This window comes from Sturnira hondurensis, unplaced genomic scaffold (genome assembly GCF_014824575.4).
Source record: "Sturnira hondurensis isolate 20B ecotype Veracruz unplaced genomic scaffold, ASM1482457v3 Scaffold0004257, whole genome shotgun sequence".
Lineage (NCBI taxonomy): Eukaryota > Metazoa > Chordata > Mammalia > Chiroptera > Phyllostomidae > Sturnira > Sturnira hondurensis.
The window spans coordinates 1,282,384-1,307,153 of NW_028076888.1; the positions used below are offsets into that span (position 1 = coordinate 1,282,384).

At 56.0% G+C, this 24,770-nt stretch overlaps 1 protein-coding gene across 9 annotated transcripts in view; it reads right to left on the minus strand.

Moving 5' to 3' along the window:
* The window catches only part of ARHGEF10L (Rho guanine nucleotide exchange factor 10 like), a 157,103-nt gene that overhangs the window by 96,263 nt on the left and 36,070 nt on the right, over positions 1-24,770 (minus strand). For 7 of the 9 annotated variants that reach the window (XM_037045081.1, XM_037045075.1, XM_037045073.1 and 4 more), the window contains 2 exons: positions 6,004-6,083; positions 350-538 (listed from right to left, as the gene is read on the minus strand). In XM_037045081.1, coding sequence (XP_036900976.1) covers positions 350-538; positions 6,004-6,040 — 226 coding nt within the window. In that variant the 5' untranslated portion in view covers positions 6,041-6,083. Of the gene's footprint in view, positions 1-349; positions 539-6,003; positions 6,084-6,169; positions 6,220-14,011; positions 14,168-24,770 lie in introns of those variants that run through there. The other 2 variants (XM_037045074.1, XM_037045078.1) reach the window with 2 other exon arrangements.

Below are 24,770 nucleotides of genomic sequence, written 5' to 3' on the forward strand. Positions count from 1 at the left end.
ATCATGGCCTTCCCGCCCCCAGGGCCGGGGACTCTCCAATCCTCTGGGAGGCTGCTTCTCTGGCTGGTGCGATTCCCTGGGAGAAGCTGCGGGGGGGGGGGGGGGGGGGGGGGGGGCAGANGGGGGGGGGCTTCCATTTACTATGTGCCAAAGTGCACCAGATGCTGCAGGAATGCGAGGAATCCTAGTTCCCAGGGGAGGCAAAAGAATGCAGCTTCTTCCCAATGGCTTCTCCCTTCCTGCTTTCTGGGGACAGCAGAGGGACCAGAGGCATCTCTGGGAGCCTGAGCTTCCACCCCCGCCCAGAGGCCTGAGAACGGGAGGATCGGAGGCTCCCAGAGCACCTTACCAGTGACAGGGGCGGAGTCCAAATGGATCAGTGGGGCATCTGGGTCCTTCTCCGGAGCAATGCTTGGGACGCCCAGGCCAGCGCTGGTGTCCTCGTCATCGTCACTGTCTTCAAACTGAAAGGCCTCTCCAGGGTCGTCCTCCGCCTCTGAGGAGGGGCCTAGGCCTCCTTCAGGAACCAGCTGATCTCCTGGAAGGTAGGAGGAGTTATTAGCGGGGCTGAGGGGTCTCAGGGTTTGGCCAAGCGAGAGATGGCTGAAAACCGGCGAGCAGCTCTGCAGGTCTGAGCGAGGGAACAAGGGCAGTTCCCAGAGACTAGGTCAACCCAGGCCCAGGCCTCATGGCCCTCCGGTGCCCCTGAGGGGTCCTGGGGCTGGGTTCGAGCTCTAAGCAGGGCCACAGACGGAGAGGGGGAGGGAGCAAGCCTCCATGCTGCACGCGTGCCCATCTGTGCTTGAATGCATGTCTTTCATATTCTTGTCTCCTAGTTTCCTATTTTATAAGCAAGGGGGCTTTTTAAATGTATCTACGTGTGTGCGTATAAGTACATGCACGTGCATTTCCGTGTGTGCATACACAGCTGTGCATTTTGCATGTGTGCAAACGAGCATGTGCAGGCTCATTCTGCACGCTGCACTGTATTCGACATGCACAGCGACACACAACACAGCTGCCTGAAGTGTCTGGAGCCTGAAGGTACCAGCTCTCAGGTGCCAGGATGCAGACTGGCTGGGGCAGAGCGGGGTGGGCATGCTCCCGGCATAGAGTTCTGCCCAGTGCAGCCTCATGCCCTGCTCCTCCCTCCTCGGAGACCCCCTTCATGGCCCTGTCTCCTGCTGGCCCTCAAAGTTCAAGTCAAGCCAAGACACTCCCAGGCCCCTCCCCCAGCCATTGCCCTAACTAAGTGAGGTCCTGTCTTCCTCCTCTGTGATCCCTTGTTTTCTTCATCTGTGAACGAGGAAGGATGTGTTTCGTGCCTGTTTGGGGACAGGTCCTGGCCTCGCCCCAGGTTGGAGCCCTGCAACTTTCGTAAACAAGTGAAGGAAGAGATTCTCTATCCTGAAGCCTAACAGGCCATTGCCTTTCCAGCCATTTCTCCCAGCTGAGGCCCCCAGTCTTCTTCCCCAGAATCTGGAGCAGGACAGAACCGCAAGCGTCCCACTAAGCCCATCATCCCCCTACCTCCTGCAAACCTGCTCCCACACCAAACGGCAGGGTGGTCTGGCTGTAAAAGTCCCCGAGGCTGACCCCTCAGCCTGGGGCTACCCTGGGCAGTCCCATGCAGCTCGGGCCACATGGCTGAGGCGTGAGCTTGGGGCTCAGCCTGTCCTATCTGGGCCCCCTTCCAGCTGTCTGTTCGGAACAAGTCACTTTGCCTCTCTGAACCTCCATTTCCTCCCCTGTAAGCTGGAAAACAAAAGCAACCCCTGCCCCATGCGGCCCCTGTACATGTGCACCGAGAGGTGGGTCAGTTTCTCAGCCTCGCCGTTGACGTGGAAGCTGCACGGTCTTTGCTGGGGGGGACATGGCGGGTTTCATAGTAGCACTCCCGGCCACTGCCCATGAGAAGCCAGTAGTACCCTCCAGCTCCAGATACTGGCAAGTGTCCCCTGGGAGACAAAACTGCCCCTACTTGAGAACTGCCAGATAGCTAGAAGGCTTGGCATAGTGCCTGGTATTTGTGTTACATAATGTCACCTGGTGTTGTAACAACTGCCCCTCCCAGCCTGTGTTCCTTGAGGACAGGTCTGTCTGGTCCAGGTGTGCTCACAGGTAGATGCTGAGTGAATAGGCAGGGAGGTGGATGGAGCAGAGAGACGGATGGACGAGCCCGAAGACAGACGGACAGATCTGATTCCAGCAGTCTCTCTGACCAGAAAAACCCAGTCCCTCCCCCACAGTGACCTGGGGCCTCCAGAGCAGAACATTTTAGTGTGAATGTATCAAATTCAAGAAGACCCCTCCTCTGCTGCTTGGCTGCAGCAGAAACCCGGAGCTCACCCTCCCTCCCCGACTTCCCCTGCAGGGTGATGACCAGACAGAGGCCACTGAGGTGGGAACCCACCCCTCCCGGGAGCTCTAGGGGCCCCGTGGGTCAGCGTCAGCAGGCAGACTCCTCCGGGCAGCGCTGCACCTGACACTGAGCACCCTCCCCAGGAGGGGAGAAAAGAACACGGGACAGAGCCTGGCATGTACCCCATGGAAGCTCCCTGTGTAGGTCTCACGACCACCCCCGGTTCATACAGCGAGGCCACAGAGCCATCCAGAGCTCAAGTGACACGCCCTCTGTCACGCGGCTAATAAGCCGGGAGCTGCACTTCCACCCAGACCTGGCTTCGCTCACACCCCACGCTCCTTCCACTAAGCTCTGCTGCCTCGTCGCGTGAGCCTGTGGCCACCTGGCCCCGTGATGATGCGTTAACAAAGGAAATGCAGGGCTGAGTGGTTTTCCAGTGACAGTTCCCCACCCACTGGTGGGTCATAAAATCTATTGGGGGATTCCCAGGCAGTGATTTTTGTTTATGAACTGCTAATCTGAGGTATTTTTAAATACTGTAAAAGTCATGAAGTCATGCTTAGTATGGCTTTTGATATTGTTTATACACTTCTGTTTCAGTTAATATAGAAAACTTTCAGTTCCATGTAATGTAGGTTTGCATCCCTATTCGTGTGTGCATGTGTGTGGTGTGTGCATGTGGATACATGTGTGTGTTGGTGTATGTGCATGTGTGCAGAACCTCCTACTGCTCTCACTCACTCCACTCCAGCCACACTGGTCTCCGTGCTGCACCGTGAATGCGCTGCATGTGCTGGTGCTGCTGCCCCAGGACCTTTGTCCTGCCAGCCCCAGGGTCCAGAACAGTCCCCCAGGTGTCTCCTGCTCTCACCTCCTTCAGGTCTCTGCTCCACACCAGCTCCCAGCAAGGCTGCCCCGACCAAAACCGCCCACAGGGCACTAGGGCTCCCTACGCACCTGCGCACTTTGTTTTTCTCTGTGGCCCTTATGAGTACAGGACACGCTCTAAGTTTCCTTTCTTTTACTCCCTGCTCCCCTGTGAGGAAAGAGTCTCTTGAGGGCAGATATGCTTCTGTTTCACTCACTGTCGTATGCCTGGCATCTGGTAGGCAACAAGAAGTATCTGTTGAACACACACACACACACACACACCCCTGTTGTCACGTCTATGAGTTATGGTTTTAAAAGTTTCGAAAACATTGAAACAAATGAACACAAAGTCCCTGCCCACCACGACTGGGCTACCGGATGCAAGCCCTTCCTGACCGGGGTGGGGGGGCAGTGCTTCAGTGCCCTGGGTCCCTGTCCACTGGAACCTGCTGGGCAGGCAGTGGCGGGGAGGGCTTCCCTGCACGCGAGGCCGGTATCGCAGCACTGACTGCCGTTTCCAGCCAGACGGCACCTCGTGCAGACTCGGCTCGAGAATACACCGGCTGTGCGAGAGTCCAGTTAGTTCCCCTCCAAGCTGAGGTTTCCTCATCTGAACAGTGAGTACAGCGATCGCAACTACCCTGCAGTGTAGTTGGGAGAGCGGAATGAACTGACACTTGTAAAGCGCCTGGTGCCAGGTACGTGCTCGCTGAATGTTAGCTGTCCTTATGGTGATGTCATCGCTGTCACTGCATCATCATCACCATCATCTTCATCACCACCATGATTCTTACTGCTGCCCTGAGGCGTACGTCGCCCAGTCCTTGACCCTGGGTGAGGTGGGCAGGCCCTCCCACCTCACAGGCCAGGCCCAGACCGTGTCCAGCTCGGGTCATTTCTACACCCTCTCCTGATCGATGACTTCGGTCAGCCCGTCCATCAACACAGGCATGCCTGCATCCAATGGACTGTTTCTGGCAGCCCCCAGGTCAGGAGGTTCACACAGAAGCAAGATGTGACCCTGGATGTCAAGGAGCTCACTGGGGGTGAAGGGTGGCAGACACAGCAAGAGGAAAACATCAAACCACAGAGACTGAGCTGGGGCTGAAACAGAGGAGGGGACTCATGCCAACCGGGGCCTCGGGCACCAGGCTGCCCTGCACAGAGCCCTGAAGGACGAGCCAAGGTCGGACAGGACCGGGTGGGGAGAGGTGCTCCAGGCTGGGGCCGCAACAGGTGCGGAGAGCAAATACCAAGGTGCCCAGCGAAGCAGGTGAGCAAGAATGAAGGGGCTAAAAGACAACTGGAGAGGTGTTTCAGAGAATCTGCAGCTCTCAGAAAGTAAGAAAATGGCCCTGAGCCTGGCTCAACCAGACGAGGCCAGCCAGCAACACCAGACAGAGCTGGAACAAGACGTGGCCATCGAATGTTTCTTGAATAGAAGTGAATGGACTTGATCATAAAATGATTTGGTTCTCACTTTCCATGCCTGGCCCCTTGGTAGGTAGGAGAAAGGATGCTAGGTGACCATGAGAGCAGGGGCCAGGGAGGGGGCATCCTGGGACCTAAAGTCATGGTCATGACCCAGGAGATGTCCTTGTCCCTAGTGCTGCTCCCAGGCTCCTAAGACCCAGGCAATCAGACCTCACTGCTTATCAGAAGGAAAAATCAGGAGGCCCGTCCCTGGGTAATTGAGAGCTAAACTGAGCCCCTCCCACCCACCCGGACAGCTGGCGCAGGCGGACCTGGCCACACGTGCCCTTGAAGTTCCTGGACACTCCCCGTTGTCCACAAGAGCAACCCCAGTGAGCGCAGGAGGCCGGGCCCCAGGAAGCCACCCCTGTCACAGAGAAGGCAGGTCCACTGTGCTGAGCCCACCCACCCTTTGGAGGGGAGCACAGCTCAGGGCAGAGCACACACAGCTCAGGTAGCGTCCTGCCCACACCCCACAGCGCTGACAGCCTCCATTCACCGAGTGATCGATTACCGCACGCCTGCGCCCACCTGTACTTAAGCCACAACACAAGGGAGGGTGTCGCCATTATCCCCATGTTTGTGGGTGATGAGACAGAGACACCCAGTGACTGAGGTGCCAGTGGCGGGGTCAGGCTGATGAAAAAGCCCTTTCTCATTACCACTCTGCTATCTGCCTCCCCCAGTGCAGGAAAGAGGACGGGAAGCCGGGCCCAGGGGGGTGAAACAGCCTGCGTCTAGCCCCTCCACGGTGCGGCCTGGGTTCTGCCCACGGCGTCTGAGGCCCTGCCACCTGGGGTTGCCAGATCAAATACAGGATGTCGAATTGAATTTCAGATAAACAACAGATCATTTTTTTTAACACAAGTATTTTCGTTTGTTTGTTGCCAACTCTGGAAGCAGGTGGCCTGACCGTAGCACCTTCACAGATGCCCCTTCCCCTCAATCCTCGGGTCCCCACCCTCAGTTCATAAACTTCACCCCCCAGCACACTTCAGTCCCCAGCTGGGTTCCGCCTGTCTCTCCAGAGGATCTTAGGGACACAGGTGAAGAACCAGCCCGTGCCAGGAGCCCACTCTGTGCGAAGGAAATGATCATTCCCTGTGGCAGACTAGGAAACCGAGGCAGAGGGGTGAAGTCACTTGCCCAAGGGCACGCAGCTAACTGCCAACGGAGCCGGATTCCCCACCCCTATCCCCCTTCCCCATCAGCTTGCTCCCAAGCCAGGGGTCCTCTGTTGGCCCCCCACAGCCCTTCACAGAGGAGGGACAAGCAGGAAGCCCCGGGCTTGGTACCTGTGGCATCCTGTGGAGGAGGGTCGGAGGAAGCCATCAGACAGAGTCCAGCTCAGACCGGCGCCAACCCAGCCGCTCGCCTGTGAAAAGAAGGCCAGAAATCTAATTAGATGACATCCAAGGCCAAGCTTCAGCAGCGGAGAAGGGTGGGCCATCGGCTCACGACCTGTGCATTCCAGCCTCCAGCTCCCACAGGGCTTCCCCAGCAGCTCCAGGAGCACAGGGCGGCAGAGGGCCCAGCCCCCAGCCATCACCAATCATTAACCCAGAACACCCAGCACTGCCGAGCAGTAACCCCGTCTTTCCAGAAAGCCCTTGCTGCTGCTGACCTTCTGCCCAGTGCCAAGGACCCACAGGAGTCTGAGGGGTCTGACTATACTACCCCTCTGCCCTGTCCCTTCTGACTTGCAGCTGAAGCTGCAGCCCCAGAGACCAGGGTCAGGCTCAGCCCCTGGTTCCAGAAGTTGTGTCACTCCTGACCTGTCATAGAGCTGGCCGGGCACTTCCTCCTCCCGGGTGCCCAATAGCCAGAGGCTCCTTTGAGTCCTGCTGAAGGCCATGGACTCTCTGGCTCTCCCTGTCCTGCCCCAGCTGGCAAGGGGCCACCCAGCCATGGCATATGGGTATAAGGAAAGTAAAGGGCTGCAGAGCAGCGGATGGTGCGAGATAGAGGCAGAATCTCAACCGCTCAGAGCGGGGAGCTGGCCTCACCTCGGGAACTCATGCAACCAAGAAGCCAGTGCGTCTGGTGGGCTCCTCGGGCCCTGGGGCCAACCTTGACAGACATCCCCTGACAAGCAGTGAGGGAAAGAGTTCTCCCCACTCCCCACTCGGCACCCCTGATTCAGAACTCGGGGCCGTCTAGAAGGACAGCCCTGTGGTGGAGGGGAACATCCCGGAGGGAGAGCACCCAGCCCTCCTATCTAATCAGCCCCGCCACACACTGGCAGCGCGCCTGCTCTCCTTTCCGCTCCTAAAGCCTGTGCTTGTTAACTGGCTTCCTAAATAAAGACAGAGTGCATGTAAATGGCAATTAATTAATAACAGCGAACATTCATGGAGCGCCTGCTTTATCTCAAACGCTAAGCACTTTACAAACAATGGTAACACACAGGACTGCACATGATAAATGAGAACAGGAGGCCCAGAGCAGTTAAGTAAGTCGCCTAAGATCACACAGCTGGTAAGCGGCAGAGCCAAGGTTTGAACCAGGCCATGGGCATCAGAGTTGTGCTCCTTAAAGTAACCACCACACTCTAGTGCCTCTCAAAATCCAAAGAAGACAAAGGGTATACAATGAAAAGCAGGCCTCTCACCCCTGACCCCAGTCACCCTGGTCCCCAGGAGTGACCACTGTGACCGTTTCCCTGCAAAGCGTGCAGAACTCCCCTGGTACCCAGCTTGCGTGCCTGGTCGACGGCTTGTGCACAGAAAAAAGCACACCGCCCCGCGGTGCTACAACCACTATTTCTGCTAAAGGCTCTCACTGATCATTTCAGAGCAGCTCATAGAAATGAGTCTTTTTTAATGGCTGCACGTTTTTTTTTTAATGTACCACAATTTCTTTTAATGTCTCTACCAATGGGAGGTTGTTTTGATGTTTTATACACAATGCAGCAACTAACACCCTCCATAATACGGTGAAGGGATGGGTGAACCTAGGGCACATTCCTAGAAACGGATCCGCCAGGGTCAGTTCTGGCTGATGCAAACTGCTCTCCCCCGAGCATGCGCCTGTGTCTTTGAGCCCCACACTGAAAACCCTTGGGACTGAAATTTTCTCTCCAGCCAAGGGTGTGGGGAAGCAAACTAAAATGCTGGTGTGCAACTGCCCAGCAGCCCTCCCGGGGGCCGTTCCCCTCCCTGTGGGCTCCTTCAGAACCACTTAGGGAGGCTCAGAGAGAGGCGGACCCATTTTCCAGGAGGAAGAAAGGAGACACCTCACCCGGGCTCCTGTGCAAACTGTTCCTTAAGTGCAATTTTCTGACTTTGCAGAAACTCAGGATCTTCCCTCCAGGCCAGAGTCTGCTCTCCTCCCCTCTGTCCGCCCACTTTGGGGCGGATTCGCACCCTCTGCTCCAAGCCCAAGGTTTCCCCAGGAAGGGAGACACCAACCTTTATAAAGCCGGAGCTCTGTCTGCGTTATTCCACTCACAGATGAGGGGACCAAGGCGAGGGAGAGTAAGGCTTTGCCCCAGGTCACAGAGGTCACTTGAGTCTCAGTCTCACTCTTTTCATTGCACCACCTCCCTGGACTTGGGGGCTGGAAGCTGCGGGGGGGGGGGGGGGGAGGGGCGGGTGTGGAGGAGGTTATAAACTAATCCGGGCCAGCGAGGTCTTGGGGCAAGGACACAGACCTGCAGGCCCCATGCGTGTCCACAGGCCTGCGGCCACCATCTTGCACACACCTACCTCCAGTCTCACCTGACCTGGGCAAGGGAGTGGGGATGGCTCAGGGCGGTGCATCGTCACCACTAGAGACCCTCGTGGAAACTCTTTGGAGAGAGTTCAGGCCACGTGATCCCACCTGCGTCCTGCCACTCATCAGCCCGACGCCCTGGATGAGTTGCTTAACCCCCATCTCCGGGCTTCAGTTTACTCACTGGTATATGGACATTACAAAGTACCCACCGCAGAGGGTTATGAAGGAAGTTAAGAGTAAAAATGTGTAAAAGTCTTGGCAGGGTCCCTGGGACACACTAGTCTATGGCTGTCATTGACACCCAGGCACACGATCACCACAGCTCCGGCCTTGGGGTCAGCGACCCCGGCTGGAGTCTCAGCCCCCTGGAAAGGGGGCTGAGACTCAGCATCCTCATCTGTAAAATGGGGGTCCTACTACCTGCCCCACAGGACTCCCAGCAGCATACCTGAGGTCAACCACCGAGTCCCACGCAGGCCCGGTCAGCACCAAGATGCCCATCCTTGATGTCCCTCAAAATACGGGACGGCAAATGGGACTCTGTCTGGACTCCACACCCCAAGAGTGTAAAGGACCCTAGAGAGAGACCCTGAGATCTCTCAGTGAACTTGACCTCTCTTCAGCCTCTCAGGTGCCCTGGGCCTTGTCTCTGTAAAGCAGAGGCAGCCCCGGCCCAGACGATCTCAGGGGCCGCTACATGCAAAGAGCCAGGTCACGGGTGAGGAAATGCTAAGAGAACAGGCGGCTGTTTCCTTTTCCTATTTTACGTCTTCCTTGAGCTATGCACCATCGAAAGTTTTTGAGGTGGGAGCCTGAGCCCAAAGGAATGTGTTGTGAAACCCCTGAAATGAGCCTCTCTCAGAAAAACGATCCAGAACCTTCCGGCCATGACCATCTCTGGCAAAAGCAGCAGCCGGCTGAAAACCAAAAGTGACCCAGCACACAGGGGGTTGCTGATACCATTTGATTCATTTTTTAACATACACCAGTTCATTACAAATTTTTAAAATGCAACATTCTAAGAAACCCCAAATTTACTACCGATACAAATTCTCATGAGTTCGCCATGCTACCACACCGTTACACATTTAGAAACATCAACGTCAGAAGCCTTAAAACCTGACTGTATGTCGTGGCCGCTCAAAAAGCTGCAACCTTTAAATACTTTTAAAGTATTTTCTCTACAAAGGATCTTATCCACTACACAGAAATCTGTAGTTTTTATCCCAAAGAGGATCGTGAGCTGCACTGGACACCATGTTCTTAGCCAAACAACCACAGAGCATGCAAATGCCCCCCCCCACACACACACACACACACAGTTTCAGGGCAGCAGTTCAGGCCCCATCTCCGCCCTCCCCTGGTCCCCTCGGAGCCTGCCAGCCTGCCAGGGCCCTTCACCCAGCTTCGCTCTCACCGGGGCAGGGTGCACACCAACATCCATCCCACAGTTCTCCCTCAGAGGGGCTGCTCTCTGTTCCCATGGTCACCTATCTTTGGCTGACTGTTCAGACCACATTTCACCCCAATTTTTTTTTTTTTGCAGTATGTCTCAGGGATAAACCAGGATGCTCACTTTTCATCGTCAGGCCATGTTCAAAGCAGAACAGCAAGGAGGACGGGGATTTTTAGGAGCGCTGGGATCTTTTCCCCTTCTGCTCTGACCACCTGTGGGAGGGACGTAATGTCTCCTCTCCCTGGCACAGCAAGCTTTGCACTTTTTTGCCAAGTCTTCAAACGCTGACATTTCCTTTGCAGACAGGGTCTTCCACCTTGCCAAACATTTCTTGGGGGATTCAAGAAAACTGATAGAAGAGTCAGGGTATTTCTTCCCAGAAGGTTGGCATGAAGAAGGCATGGGAGGACACCCTGCCCCCCAGCTCGCTGGGGTCTCCTTTACCCACAGTGACTGACAGCATCTACCTGGCGGTAGGTTTTGCTCAGAGTCCCACCACGCAGCCGGGTCCGACCCAGATGCCTCTCTCGCTGGCTGCGGCATATGCTGGTTTTCTCTGACTCTGTTTTAAAAGTGCACAGACGCCCTGGCTGGTGTAGCTCAGTGGACTGAACACAGGCCTGCGACTAAAGCATCGCCAGTTTGATTTCCAGTCAGGGCACATGCCTGGGCTGCAAATTCAGTCCCCACTGGGGTTGTGTGCGAAACACAGCCAATCAGTGTCTCTCTCTCATATTGATGTTTCTCTCCCCGCCCCCCCACCCCGCCAAAAGCAATAAGCATGTCCTCAGGTGAGGATTAAGTGCACAAAGGACCATAGCCAAGGACCGGTGGTGAAGCCAGGGGAATAAATCTCATTTTGGCTCATCTTCATACAGCTGATGAATATTCTTTTGTGATCCTCCCCTAAGATTTCCCCTAAACTCTCGGCCTTTAAAATCCTCAGGACCAAAGACCCGGGGCACGCTCCAGCTCCGCTCTCCCTTCCCCTCCTACGCCTGAGCCTTCCCAACCCCTTCTTCCCCCAGGTCCTTTACCTACACCTCTCTCTTTCCTAAGCTCCCAGAACCCTTCTTTGGTCTCTGTAACTTTCTAAATCAACTTTTTCTTATAGTTTGAAACAAAAAGGGCACAGAGGAAAGGAACTGGAAGGAAATTCACAGAGATATACAGAGTGTTCTTATGCTCAGGGTTATGAGTTTCCTGTTTACTTTCTTTCTACTTTTCTAAAATTCCCAGATACTCTACAATGAGCATTATAAGAGAAAATACAAATAACCACGCTCATTCTTAAAAAGAAGATGGGCAGAGCAACATCAGACCAGGTCAGAAACATCAGACCAGGTCGGAACCAGGAAGCAGCTACGAGAGGGCATGGCTCTCCCTTTACAGACGGAAACCGAGTCTAAAGGGGGCGAGGCTCCTGCCGGCCACACCAGAGAGGCAGAACGTGTTCTCGGTGCTGGTGCAGTGGTTACAAAGATGCGCTTTGTTGCTAGATCTGAGTGCAGGTTCCAGTCTGCCCTTGCCAGCAGTACAGTGAGCACCTTTCTCATGAGTCCTTGCCATGAAGAGTCCTATGGTGATGGAATGCGGACTGAGTCAGGTGTGCAAGGTATTTTGCACCAAGTAACTCTCCGTACACATTTTTACCATTATGATGGTAAGGGTGGTATGCGTGGGTGGCCAAGATGAAGGCGCAGGTGGAAACACTGCGCCTCCTTACACAACCAAGTGTAAAGACAACAAAGTTTTAGTAACAAGAACACAACCAAAACACAGAAAATTGAACTGTAGGGAAGTCCAACAACAATGAACCATTCAGCCAGACCGGAAAGAGGGGCGGAGTCAGCGGCTGGCTGAGCAGGGTTGCACTGGAAAGATCAGCTGGACGGACCCAGGAGCACAGGCAGCGTTTGGCAGATCCCAGGTGTGGGGTGGCAATGGGCAGACCCAGTGAGGGCACAAGGCGGCTGGCTGACCACGGTCACACATTCGTGCGCAGATAAACCAAGTGAAGGAGTGAACAGTGAGACAGACCACTCAGGCTAGGGCCCCAGCGACAAGAATCAGAGCCTGAAAGCACCAATTGGAAAGACTCTCGGGGTCAAGGTGCTGGGAGAAGCGCTCAGGCTCACAGAGAGTTTGTTGGAGAGACCCACAGGGTCCTGGAGGGTGCACAGGCCCACACACCTGGGAGCCAGCACCAGGGGGGCCCAGTTTTCTTGTGGGAAGCAGCAAAGGGGACCGAAATCCAAGAGAGGGCAGAAAAAACGCCATTACCCCTCTCTGACCCCACCCCCACATACAGCATCACAACCTAGCGACCTGGGTCGCCCCACCCTGGTGAACACCTAAGGCTCCACCCCTCACACGTAACAGGCGTGAACAGACCAAAACATTATGGCTCAAGAAGAACAGCTCAAAGCCCCAGAGCCAATATTTCTAAGTAACCAGGAGATAGCCAACCTATCAGATGCACAGTTCAAAATAATGGTGATCAGGATGCTCACAGAATTGGTTGATTTTAGTCACAAATTAGAGGAACAAATGAAGGCTAAACTAATTGAAATGAAGGGAAATGCACAGGAAACCAATAGTGATGGAAAGAAAACTGGGACTCAAATCAAGAGAGTGGATCAGAAGGAAGAAAAAAATGACCAAATAGAAAAGAATGAAGAAACAAGAATTCAAAAAAGTGAGGAGAGGCTTAGGAACCTTCAGGACATCTTTGAACGTTCCAACATCTGAATTTAAAGGGGTACCAGAAGGGGAAAAGGAAGAGCAACAAGTAGAAAACTTATTTGAACAAATAATAAAGCAGAACTTCCCCAGTCTGGCAAAGGAAATAGACTTCCAGGAAATCCAGGAAGCTCAGAGAGTCCCAAAGAAGTTGGACCCAAGAAGGAACACAACAAGGCACATCATAATTACATTAACCAAGATTAAAATGAAGGAGAGAATCCTAGAAGCAGCAACAGATAAGGGAACAGTCACCTACAAAGGAGTTCCCATCAGACTGTCAGAGGATTTCTCAAAAGAGACCTTCCAGGCAAGAAGGGGCTGGAAAGAAGTATTCCAGGTCATGAAATCCAAAGACCTACAGCCAAGATTGCTCTATCCAGCAAAGCTCTCATTTAGAATGGAAGGGCAGATAAAGTGCTTCTCAGATAAGGTCAAATTCAAGGAGTTCATCATCACCAAGTCCTTACTATATGAAATGTTAAAGGGACTTAGCTAAGAAAAAGAAGATAAAAAATATGAACAGTGAGTGAAAGGGCAGCAAACTCACAGTTATTAACAATCACACCTAAAACAAAAGCAACCTAAGCAGACAGCCAGATCAGGAGCAGAACCATAGAAATGGAGATCACATGGAGGGTTAGCAACAGGGGAGTGAGAGGAGGAGAAGGGGGGAGAAGGTACAGAGAATAAGTAGCATAGACGGTAGGTAGAAAATAGTCAGGGAGAAGGGCAAGAATAGTATGGAAAATGTAGAATCTAAAGAACTTGTGACACATGGACATAAACTAAAGGGGGGAATGGTGGGGGAGGGGTTGTGCAGGGTGGAGGGGAATGAAGGGGGGAAACGGGACAACTGTAATGGTATAATCAATAAAATTTATTAAAAAGAAAAAAAGAATGTTATGCATGGGTGGTAGAGGAAAGTTTCTTCTCTTGCAGGGGGTCATCTCATTAAAAATGACTGCCGGGCAGGCAGACCCCCTGAACAGTGCCCTTCCCCACTAACGCAGAATGGCCACATTCAGCCAGGGCAAGAGGCAGAGCAGCCAGGGAGGAAGCCCCCAGGTGCGGGCTGCAGGGTGTGCCTCAGCAGGTCAGCCTCCTGACCTGGACCACCCAAGAGCAGCCAGTGCCAGCACCTCCCTCCACCTTCAGCAGCCCTGCTCACCAGGGCAGGTTTTTTCCTGGCTCTAATCTAACCAAAGTGCCTCTCAGGGGTCAAAGTGCACCCAGCCCAAAGGCCCATTAGGGAACAGCCCCTCCAGCTCGCACCTGCCGCCCGGCCTTGCTAGCCAGGAGGCCCACCCCATCCTGGGCCAGCTCCCAGCGCACTCAGCTGAGGGCCCCATCCCTCCTCCTCCTGCAGGAGACCTGGAGAAATTCACCTGGAGGGCTCCCCAAAGTCAGGGAGGCTGCAGAAGCCGCCCAGGAGTTTGGGGACAGGGACAGCTGGCCTGTGGACCAGTTGGGGAGGAGGGGGCGGGCAGGGGTCCGGGCAGTCAGACGTCAGTCCTGGATGCCCAGAAAGCAGCAGAGGAGGCACCTCCACGTCTGGCAGCCTCACCAGAGGAAGGTGGCTGTCCCCTGGCCTTGCACAGAGGGAAACAAGGAATAAGCTGTGGCCCAGCACCCGTGTCTCGCTCCCAGACACCAGGACAAAGGGTGGGATGGGAGCAGGACCCGGTGCTTGGGCTGCCCGAGGCAAGGGCTGCCCCACGGTACCCTCGAGAGGCATCTCTGGCTCTCAGCCCTTGTCAGACGTGCCCCTGGCCAACATATCCCCCCATGTGACTGTCCCACAACACACACCGTCTGACCCTTCCTCACTGCCTCCTCAGTGAAGTCCAGGCCCTCAGCAAGGCCCTAGGTGACCTCTTGGGTCGCAGCAGCTCCCTCCCCTGGCCTGAAGGGCAGAAAGGGAACCCCGCTCCACCCCCATGAAGAACTATCAGGCCCACGACCACGCCGACCTGTTTTACCTCTCTGGGCTTTTTGCTCGGCCATTTGCTCCCTCCACTGTAGAATCCTCTTTCACAAACAACAAGCAAACTCCTATTCAATCTTTGAAACCCTGACCCAGTTTCTCCTCTGTGAGGCCTCCCCAAGCCCATCTCATGCAGTGGTCCCCATGCCTGGTTGTGGAGCTTTAAAAAAAAAAAAAATACACATGCCCCAGGCCCAGGACTCTGTAGCTCAGAGGTATGGCCAGGGAAAGTCTATCAGAAGTCTTATCAAAAGCACAGGTGACTCTGGGGCACCCAGAGCTCCGATTATAACCATCTCCCTCACTAGACCGTGGCCTCTTCTGTTCGTCTCGGTGTCCGGAGCACCAGGCCACGCTCTAGCTGAGCTGCGCTGAATGGAGCCCAGAGGCTGAGAACCAAATAGCCTGAGGACCGTGCCCTGCTTGGGGCCTCCTCACGGTGCAGTCCCTGGGCCGGGGGCAGTGGCAGGTGTAGGACTTCCTGCCCAGTGGAAAGAGAAGCACAGGTCCAGGTGAGAACTTCAGCCCCACCCCAGGTGTCCTCTGCTCCATCCAGAAAGACCAGAGATGGGAGGATAAGGTAGGGATCCAGCTGGACAGTGGGAAGAGGGACCCGCGGCCATGTAGGCAGGGTGGCAGGACACCCAAAGCTCTGCTGCCATCAGAGGCCCCAGAGCAAATGGCCATCTGCTGCCAAGCCTGGAGGCAGATGGCTCCCAGGGGCTCTAGACAGACGACGAGGTGCCTGATTCCAGAAAACTCCAGAGGAGCTACATTCAGCAAGAGGAATGGGACCAGAAGACAGAGCCCTGGAAAGAGAGGCGTAAGAGGGTGTAGGACAGGGTCCGAGAGAGCCCGCTTCAGACACTGGTCTGAAGACCCTGGGAAGTCGGTCACCCTCTCTGTGTCTCCTGTCCTCTCTGGTCAGGGGCAAACATCAATGAAAGCCCATCTGACAAGGCTGGGAGAGTCTAAATGAACATTGGTTCCCTTCCCAGAGTCCCTGCCACTCCCTGAGGACACTCTCGCTGTCCCATTCTGCAGACTGCCGAATGAGTCCAGGCCGACCGGCGACCAGCAGGCTGACCCCTGCCCTCCGTGACCTTCACCACCTTTGAGACCATAAAACAATAGACTTCGAAATGAGAACAGCTGACATCTGAGCACTGCTGTGCACCAGGCCCCATGCCGAACACTGTTCCATCTTTGTCCAACTTTAATTCCTGTAGCAGATAAGGAAAAGGAAGCCGAGAGACAAGGGGGAGCTTCCTCCAGGTCCTCCCCAGCCCGTGGCAGGAGCCTCCAAATGCCAGAGGAACAACAGGCCAGCTCCTGCCCGCTGCCACCAGACGCCAGGCCACTCAATGGGCTTCCTGAGGGCGAGGGTGGGGGGAGACTCTGAAAGGGGCACCCTGCTGGCCGTGGGCAGGGGTGAGGCTTGGTCAATGGCTGAAGCCTCAGACAATAGGGGCTCTGTCCCCACCGGAGTAGGCATCCCCAGCCCCACCCTCCTTCCTCCATTGACTTCCTCAGCTAGGGGGCCCCCCGGTCAATGATCCCCAGGCAGGACAAGTGGGAGCAGCCCCGGAAAGAGGTCTCTGGACAGAAGAGCCCACCCACCCCACCCCACACTCCTCCAGAGGGCATCCCTAAGGGCGGTTGCCTAGGAAACCAGGGCCAGCCAGAGGCTGCAAAACCAAGTGTATGTGAGAGAGAGAGAGAAGAGAGTGAGAGAGAAGAAAGAGAGAGAGAGAAGGGGGTTGGGGGTGGGAAGGGCTACTGCTGGACTGGTCTGCAGCCCTGCCTCCTCCTCACAACCCCTCTTGTCCCTCACAACCTGCACACTTACCCCTTTGTCCCCAGCTATCCAGCCCAGACAGGAGGCGCCAGGCTGAAGGACCAGGTGAAAAGACTCCTATTATGGACTGAACTATCCTGACCTCATCTTCTGCGAGCATCACCAGAGGGTCCCAGGTCCCGGGGGGCCCATGTGACAGGCCCCCCAGGACACACTCCTGGAGGCCGGAAGGGAACAGCATGGACTTCATGCTACCCCTTCACCTTTCTGAGCCTCAGTTTCCCCATCTGAAGCCACCTGCTAGGCCATGCAGTGCCAGCCTGGGACACTCGAGTCCAGGACACTCAGTCCAGCAGCAGAGCATCTCTGTGCGGGAACCGAACCCGAGAGGTGGGCTTCCCTTCCTCCTTGCACAGACAAATGGGGCAGCTGCGGCTCGAACGAGACGGGAACTGGAGACGGAGGGGTGCCTGACTCCACACAAGGTGACAGAGCGGCTGCAGGGGCAGGATGGACAGTCTCAGCGGCCGAAATGGCCCAGACGACGGCAGAGAGGCTGGAGCAAACTGGGGTTTCCAGGGAAGGTGCCCCCAAGGTTGGGTGCTCTCCCCACCGATCTGTCATCCAGCTCCCTGGACCCACGAGCGGCCCACACAACACCAAATGCAGTGGACATACCTTAGGCCCCCCCCAACCCCCCACCACTCGGCCGCTGTCTTCTCCCAATGCTCCCACCGCTCTCCTTCCTGCTCAGCTTCCACGTCGCCCACTTTCCTCCACCGCGCCTTCGGGTGTCCAAATTGGACTGCTCCAGACTCACGGCCTCATCCCACTTGTGCCCCCCAGGTGGCCGCGCTCATTTCATGGGGTTCAAGACCATCTCCGTGATGATGCCCCCAGAATGACCTTCCCCTGCACTCCAGAGTCCTGCCTGGGAACAAAGCCTGCTCAGCATGTCTGTGGTCAACGAAGCGTCTGGAACTTCGCATCCACCCAACCCCTGAGTACCACCCCTGCTCCTCCGATCTTCCCGGAGCACCTGTTGGCAGCCCCGGCCCGCCGGGGACTCAGACCAAAAACCTCAGACACCCTCACCTCCCTCTTCCTCTCACACCCACATCCTACCCATCAGCACACCTTGTTGGCTCTGCCTTCCGAACAGGTCCAGAACTGACCGCATCTCGCCCCTCCCTTCCCTCACCCTGCTACCGCCTGGTCCACACCGCCATCCTCCAGCTCACTGGGACCAGTAAAATATCCCCTTCCCTGCTCTCCTGCTTCCATTTTGCAGTGCAGCAGCCAAGTTTGTCCTCTGTTCAAACCCTCAAATGCTTTCTTACCTCATCCAGAGTGGAAGCCAAGGTCCTCGCCTTGGCGGACAAGGCCCTCCAAGATGCACCTGCCCCCACTACCTGCCTGACTCAGACCCTGCCTCTCCCCTCACAGCTCACTCTGCCGCAGTCACATTAGCCACCGTGCAACTCCTGAAACATCCCGCACAGGCTCCAGCCCCGGCCCTTTGCACTGGCTCCCTCTTCCTGAACATACACGCAGACACCTTCTCGCCTCCTCGGGCTCTGCTGCAAGGTCCCCGTATCAGAGAAGCTGCCCCACCACCCTCTTTAACACAGCACACGCACCTCCCCACCACGCTCGTCCCCTGACTCGGCCTCCCCGTGGTCACAGAGTTTAACACCTCCGGGCAGCTGTGCGTGTGAGTTGCTTGTAATAGCCTCCTCCTACGAGAATGTGGACTCACTCAACAGAGGCCACGGTGTTATTGTCTCTGTTCCTTGGTGTCCCCACAGCCCTGGAGCCGTGCCTGGCAAACATGAGGCCTCACACATACCTACTAAATGAATGAAGGCACCCCTTGGTCTGGGTCGGCCCTGCCACCTCCCTCGGGGGAGGGGGTGCGGCAGCCAAGGCTGAGGGGCACCCACGTCTGGGAACTATGCCTCCTTCCATCTGCAATCAGCCTGCAGCCAGGACGGTTCCTCCTAGGAAAGCATCGTAAACAGATTCTCTGCCAATCTGTGCAGGGGGCGGTTCCCCAAAACCAGGTCTGAGGCCAAAGGCAGGGTGTGATCTGAAGAAGAGGGGAGGGAGAGGTAGGGTGGGGGGAAGGACTTGGACTATTTTTAAGGACTTGCTCCCAAAATGTGCACATTCTTGTCCTGGTGAGTCAGAAACATGTGGCTGGGAGAGGACGCAGGACCCCAGAGGTCCAGCGGCTACCGCTTGCAGCCGCTCCAGCAGGACACGCTGCCCGTGGGGCACGCACCAGTCTTCCCCACACAGACCAGTGAGGCGCCTGCCATCCACCCAGGGGCCCGGGGGCGGGGCGGAGGAGCTCAAGGCTGGGTGCTGGGGCCCCTGGCTGGAAGGTGGAAAAGGCCTTCCTCTCAAAGGCCACAAGGGTCCAATCTGGCTCTGATCTCTCTGTTCAGACCCAGCCTCTGCCTCCCTCAGGGAAGGGGCCGTCTACTTCGTCCCACAGGAGAGCTCTGAGCAGGAAGAAACAACCTGTGCAAAACTCAGGGCTGAAAATAACTCAGCCCACCCAACCAGAGCGCAGCGAGCTGGCCAGGCAGCATCTGGGGTGTCCAGAAAGGCAAGCCCCAGGGGACCCGAGGCCCCGGCCACAGGGCCCAGGACAGCTCTGGCTGAACCCCCAGAGCAGCCAGCACTTACATGCAGACCAGTGCCCACGAAGGCCGGGGCTGTCATCCCAGCCGCTCCCTTCCTCCAGGCCTGAGGGGGAGGGGCGGAGCTGTGCATCCACCTGCCAGCCCTGCAGGCAGGCGGCCCATCCCACAAGTGGGTGGGGTCACCCCAGTGTTACAGAGGAGGGAATTGAGGCTCGGAGAGGTGGATTACCGCATTTTGCTATGTATAATGCTCACTTTTTGCCCAAATTTTTGAGGTAAAAATAAGGGTAGGCATTATACATGGGTAGTACCCAAAATATCTTGTATCTGTTCTTGCATTTTGTAATTGTTTGTTACGTAAAATCTCTTGTACCATAAATATGTTCAAAAATAGATGCTAGAATTTCTTTATAATATAAAAAACAAGCATCTAAATATAAATACATAAAATAATTGAATCAAAAAATTAAAAGTTTTTTTTCCTAAAAGTTTGGGCCCCAAACCTGGGGGCACATTATATATACATGGCAAAATACAGTCTCCAAAGTCAAGTTCATCAGATGCAGACCTCTGATTAAATCAAGGTCTGTCTCCATCTTTGCCTGTAGGGGTGCTCCTCCCTCCCCAATAAATCCACGCCTCTCCCTCCCAGCTCTGAGAGGGTGTGGCCAGGGGGACGGGCACAGCAGACAGGACCAGGAGCCTGGGCTGGAGGTGCCGGGGCAGAGAGAGTGGAGGGGTGGTTTCCCCCTGAAATGGATTTGTCCTGTACTCTGCTGTGCTGGGGTGGGAGTCGAACCCAGGACCACGCCCTCCCCCCCCCAGAAGCCATCCCTACACACACCAGTCCTCTTTTACACTCAGCCTTAGCAAGAACATACTGGCGCTCACCAACCCTGTGAATGGGACCCGTGCGGACCTGGATAGTCCAGGGGTCGCCCACGCGCTGGCCCTAGAAGGAATTCCCAAACTCCCTCGTTTTGCTTCTGCTCACGGCACTGAAACCACGCTGGGTGCCCAAGCTGAGGGCTGACCCCTGCCTATGTCCCGCTGCCAGGGATGGGTCCCTCCTTCGGTGGAAAGTGGGGGGCCCGTGCACTCCGGGCGGCTCCTGCTCTGCAGCAGGCTCTGGTCCCGTGGGGGCCCCTGGGGTGCCCCCTTTCTGTCACCACCATGCCCTGGGGATGGTTTTTTAGGAAGGTGAGCTCTGCAACCAGACCAGGTCAGGTCCCGGCTCCCCACTTACTGTGATGCTAAGCTGTTCCTTCACCGTTCTGACCTCTGGCTCCCTCCCTGTATGAGAACTGTCAGAATCCACCCCCCACGTAGGGTTGTTATCAGGATGAAATGAGACAGCTCACAAAAGTGCCTCACTGGGAGCCTATAACACAGTAGGTGCTCAATAAATGTTTGCTGACTGAATGGACAACCACCTCCTTCTAACTGAACAGCGGCCCTGGCCCACTAGGGTGCTGTCCCAGGTAGAGCTGAGCTATCCTAGAGCCCTCCGCATCGCTGCCCTCCAAGGAAGAGCAAGCTAACAGGGTAACAACCTCTCATGCAACACCTGACAATGCAGCACCCGCTCTGAGGGCCAGGGGTGCCCACCGATGTGCTCTGGGACGGCCGCCAGCTTCACCTGGCCTGGAGGCCAACACTCAGCCGTGTGAGCGCCCCAAAGCCTCCACCCACCTCCCATCCCTTTGAAAGTCAAGATTCCAGGGAAAGGGATTACAGGCAGGAAAGGGGAGGACCCCAAAAAAGAGACAGAGCGTTCCTTTAATTGGTGTGAAACACAGCGGTGACCGAAGCTCAGTGCGTGGTGCCAGGGAGGCATTCCAATCCCCTGAATCCGTGTGGGCAGGCAGAGGGGGGCCTCAGAGCTGGCTGCAGACGTGCCCTTTACGTAAAGCACGCTGGCGGGAGAATCGGCCCAGGAGAGCTGCAAAACCCAGGATGTTTCCATCTCCTTGCTCAAGCTCCAGTGTATTCAGCTAAATTCAGAGACAACACTCCTCCGGGCAGCAAAGTTACAGTGACCCCCCACAAGCCCAGGGCTGTCTCTCAACAACATCAGGAGCACCCTGGGGGACCAGCAGAGAGCGTGCAGGCCTGGGCAGGTGGCATCCAGGGCTCTCTTCCCTGCTTGCAGCCGGCACACGTCACAGGGGCTCAGTGCTAGATGGAGGGGCGAGCGCAGGCAGGGACACCTGTGCTCCCCACCAGGACGGAGCCTTTGCCTGGTCCATGCAAGGTCTGTCCTGTAGCTAGAGTCTTGGTCAGAAAACGGGGCACTATCTCTTTCCCCATTGGGGTGCAAACCAGGAAGCGAGCAATGGAGGTTGCATCTCCCACCCACGCTCCATCTGGTTAGAACTGAGGTCTCCAGGAGCCCTGGAGCTCAACGGCATTCAGGTGGAGAGCAGAAGAGCCAGCCCTCACTCTCTAGATCCTTCTGCCACCAACAGCGCCCCTCGGTCACTCCACAAGTACACAGTGAGCACCTCTGTTGTGTGCCGGGCACCAGGCAAGGTCTGCGGTTTGCTGGTAAGCGAGACACGCTTGGTTTCTGCCCCCCTGGATTCCACAGTCCTGCGGGAGGCAGGTGCGAAACAATTATGCAAATCCACACACTGTCACAAACCAGGATCAGCGCTGTGAGGCGAGAAAGAAAACCCCGGTTCCACTGACACTTAGGTGGATGGCTGAACCTGACTCAGCTCTCCCAGGACGGACGCCAGTCCCGTGGACTCCATGCGGCCATCTGGTGACCTGCCCTGCATCCCAACCACACAAAGTCAGGGGACACAAAAACCTGGTGACGGCCCAGTTAATTTTGCCAGGAGCTCTGCCTCCGTGTGGCCTGGGCCAAGGCACACACAGCTCAGCCTCCGGGGGCCCTCCCACTGCCCCACAGACGTTCGCATTTTACGCCAAACAAGGCCATGTGTGCACCCGTGGAATACGGCCTGAGTTCTTTGTCCCTCTTTTGCCTTTTTTAGGAGGGCAGCAGCATGAATTTCAAAATTTCCATCCTACTTTGGTTTAGGCAGGTAGTCTTACTGGCCCATCTAAGGCAGCAGTTCTCGACTGAGGGCGATTCTGTCCCCCCAGGGACATTTGGCAATGCCTGGAGACACTTCGGTTGTCACAACTGGAAGGGCAGGGAATGCTAATGGCATCTAGGGGGTGGAGGCCAAGGATGCTGCTAAACCCGCTGCAGGGCACAGCATGGCCCCGCACCAGAGAATGGGCCGGCACGCACATCACCAGTGCCAGGGTGGAGGACCCTTTCTCCGAGGGCATCTGGTCAAGCCCTCTGAGATCTAGAGCGGATACTGGCCTGGTAGCACGGGGTAGTGTTACTGCTATTAGTCACAGGGACACAGAGACCAAAGTCATGACCGCTGGTCTCCACAGCAAATAAATACCAGCCTACAGGTCATTCTACCATGGTTACTGGTTCTGCAGACCTCCCCACAAGACTGGGGGCAGAAGTCACGACCCACTCGTCCGTGCCTCCCCACCACCTGGCCCGGCATCTATAACACAGAAGGTGGGGAAGGGGGTGGCAAAGGGCAGCCTTTTGAGGCAGGGACCACGTTATACCCCTCCTATCCCAGCACCCGGCGCCATTTCTGGCTCTGAGCAGCAGCTGGTTTTGAGTTCCTGGACAAACAACCAGACTGAGCTCTCTGAGGCCGGGTCCTCTCGTGTCCCCAAGCCTAGCCCAGCGTAGTTCTCAGCCATGCACACTCGTTCATTGGTCCCTACCCCTCAGAACTCACAGACCAGCAGGGGGAGGAGAACCGAACAGGTACCGACAACAAGTGGTAGGCGGTGCTGCTGTGGGGGAGAAGTGGCGGCCGTAGGCACTCCTGGGAGGGGCCCTGAACCTAGATGGGGTCGGGGAGGGGCTGTCCCTCAGTTAATACTCCTGGAGACAACAAACCCAGCACCAACAGTTTGTCTCTGCAAGGCCTGGGACGCGGCAGCAGTGAGAACATGTGAGCAGCACAGAGCGGAGAAGGTAGAAAGGGACCTGCAGTGGGGGGTCCCCTGCGACCTGGCCCAGGTACTCCTCCCCCGTGACAAACAGTATGGAGTGGGTGGAGCCCAGAGCTCAGGCACTGCGCACACAAAAAGGCAGCAGCTCCTTAGGGTGCCCAGCACCACCAAGGACTGAGTGCCAAAGTCAGCATCACCACAGCTAACGCTGGCTAATTGGCTCTAAATGCCCAGAGCTACCCCAAGCCTTTCCTCCTATAATTACCTTCACATCAGCCTTGTGAGAGAAGAATTATTGTCATCCCGCTTTACGGATTAGGAAACAGAGAGTTTAAGAAAACTGCTCAAGGTCACAAAGGCAACAGAGGGAGAGCTGGGATTTAAACCCGAGCCATCTGGCTGCAGGGCTAAACCCCAGGAGGACCTGGGTTTTCAGTGAGCCACCAGCCCATCACCAGTCAGCTGGGCTGTCTGGGAACTGCTCTGGTGAGCCACTGGGACCACAAGGACCCCACTCAGGGGGAGCTGGCAGGTCAGGACCCCCGTGGGGAGGCAAATCAGAAAGAGAGCATGGGGCTCTAGCAACGTACTCGCCGGGCGCTGTGCTACCCAGGGGCAGTTCTAGCTACACTGCCTCAAACGCAGCCTTGACAGCAGCACCCTCCATCCAGGCCCCAGCCCTGGGCTCCAGAGGCAGCCAAAGGTAAACTCAGTAAGTCCCACAGGGCATTCTGGTCTGGAGCCAGCTGGGGGATTGGGACAGGTACGTGAACCGGGACTCACCCAGGCCCATCCAGCCACCACCTTGGAGAAGGTATCTGGGCAGGCACAGCCTGAGGTCCAGGCCCCGCTGTGCCAACCCTGAGCCAGGGCCCTCCCCCTCTGTGGCTGAGGATGATGGTGGTGCCCGGCCACGCCCAAAAGGGCCCCCTTGACTGCAAGCAGCATCAATCCCCTCCTCACCCGGCCCCTTAACAGGGCACTCCCCCCGATCCAAGCAGGAGCTAATGGTTGGGGTATCATCTGCATTCCTCAGCACTGACCCCGCCATTGTTTCTGAATCCCAAAGCCTGTCTGTTCCCACATCCGACAACAGTCACTCTCGGAAGAGAGGTATGCTTGTGAGGCTGAAATCCAACCTGTCTGCCAGAGCGAGAGCTCCTCGGTCCTAGCGGGTGGGTGCGTCCGAGCTTGAGCTTTGAAGTCAGGCAGCCCTGGCTCCAAATCCCAGCTCCAAAACCAAACAGACATGTGGCTTGACCTCCCTAGGCCTCAGTTTATTCATCTGCAGACTGGGTGTGATGACTCTCCTGAAACCCAAGTAAGTAATACACTCACTCATTCACTCAACCCATATGGATTAAGCACCCCCATGCGCCAAGTACCGCTCCGCGTGTTTGGGATGCATCAGTGAACAATTGGTAACGGCTCCCTGCCCCAGCAGACTGGCTGAGCCTCGGCCCGGCCTGGTACAGAGGCTCCACCTCACCCAGGTCTCTGTCCCACATTGTACTCTCTGGTTTTAATTCCTCCTCTGGCAAACAGCTCATGAGAAAGATCTAAACCTACTCCACGTTTCACCTGGAGTTTCTCAGAACGAGGCACAGGACACCTATCAGCTGCCCCTCCTTCCCAAGTCAGTTGCATTCCCACTGGGACCCCAAGCCAGGCTGCCACAGTCCCTCTTATTAGTTCGACAAACG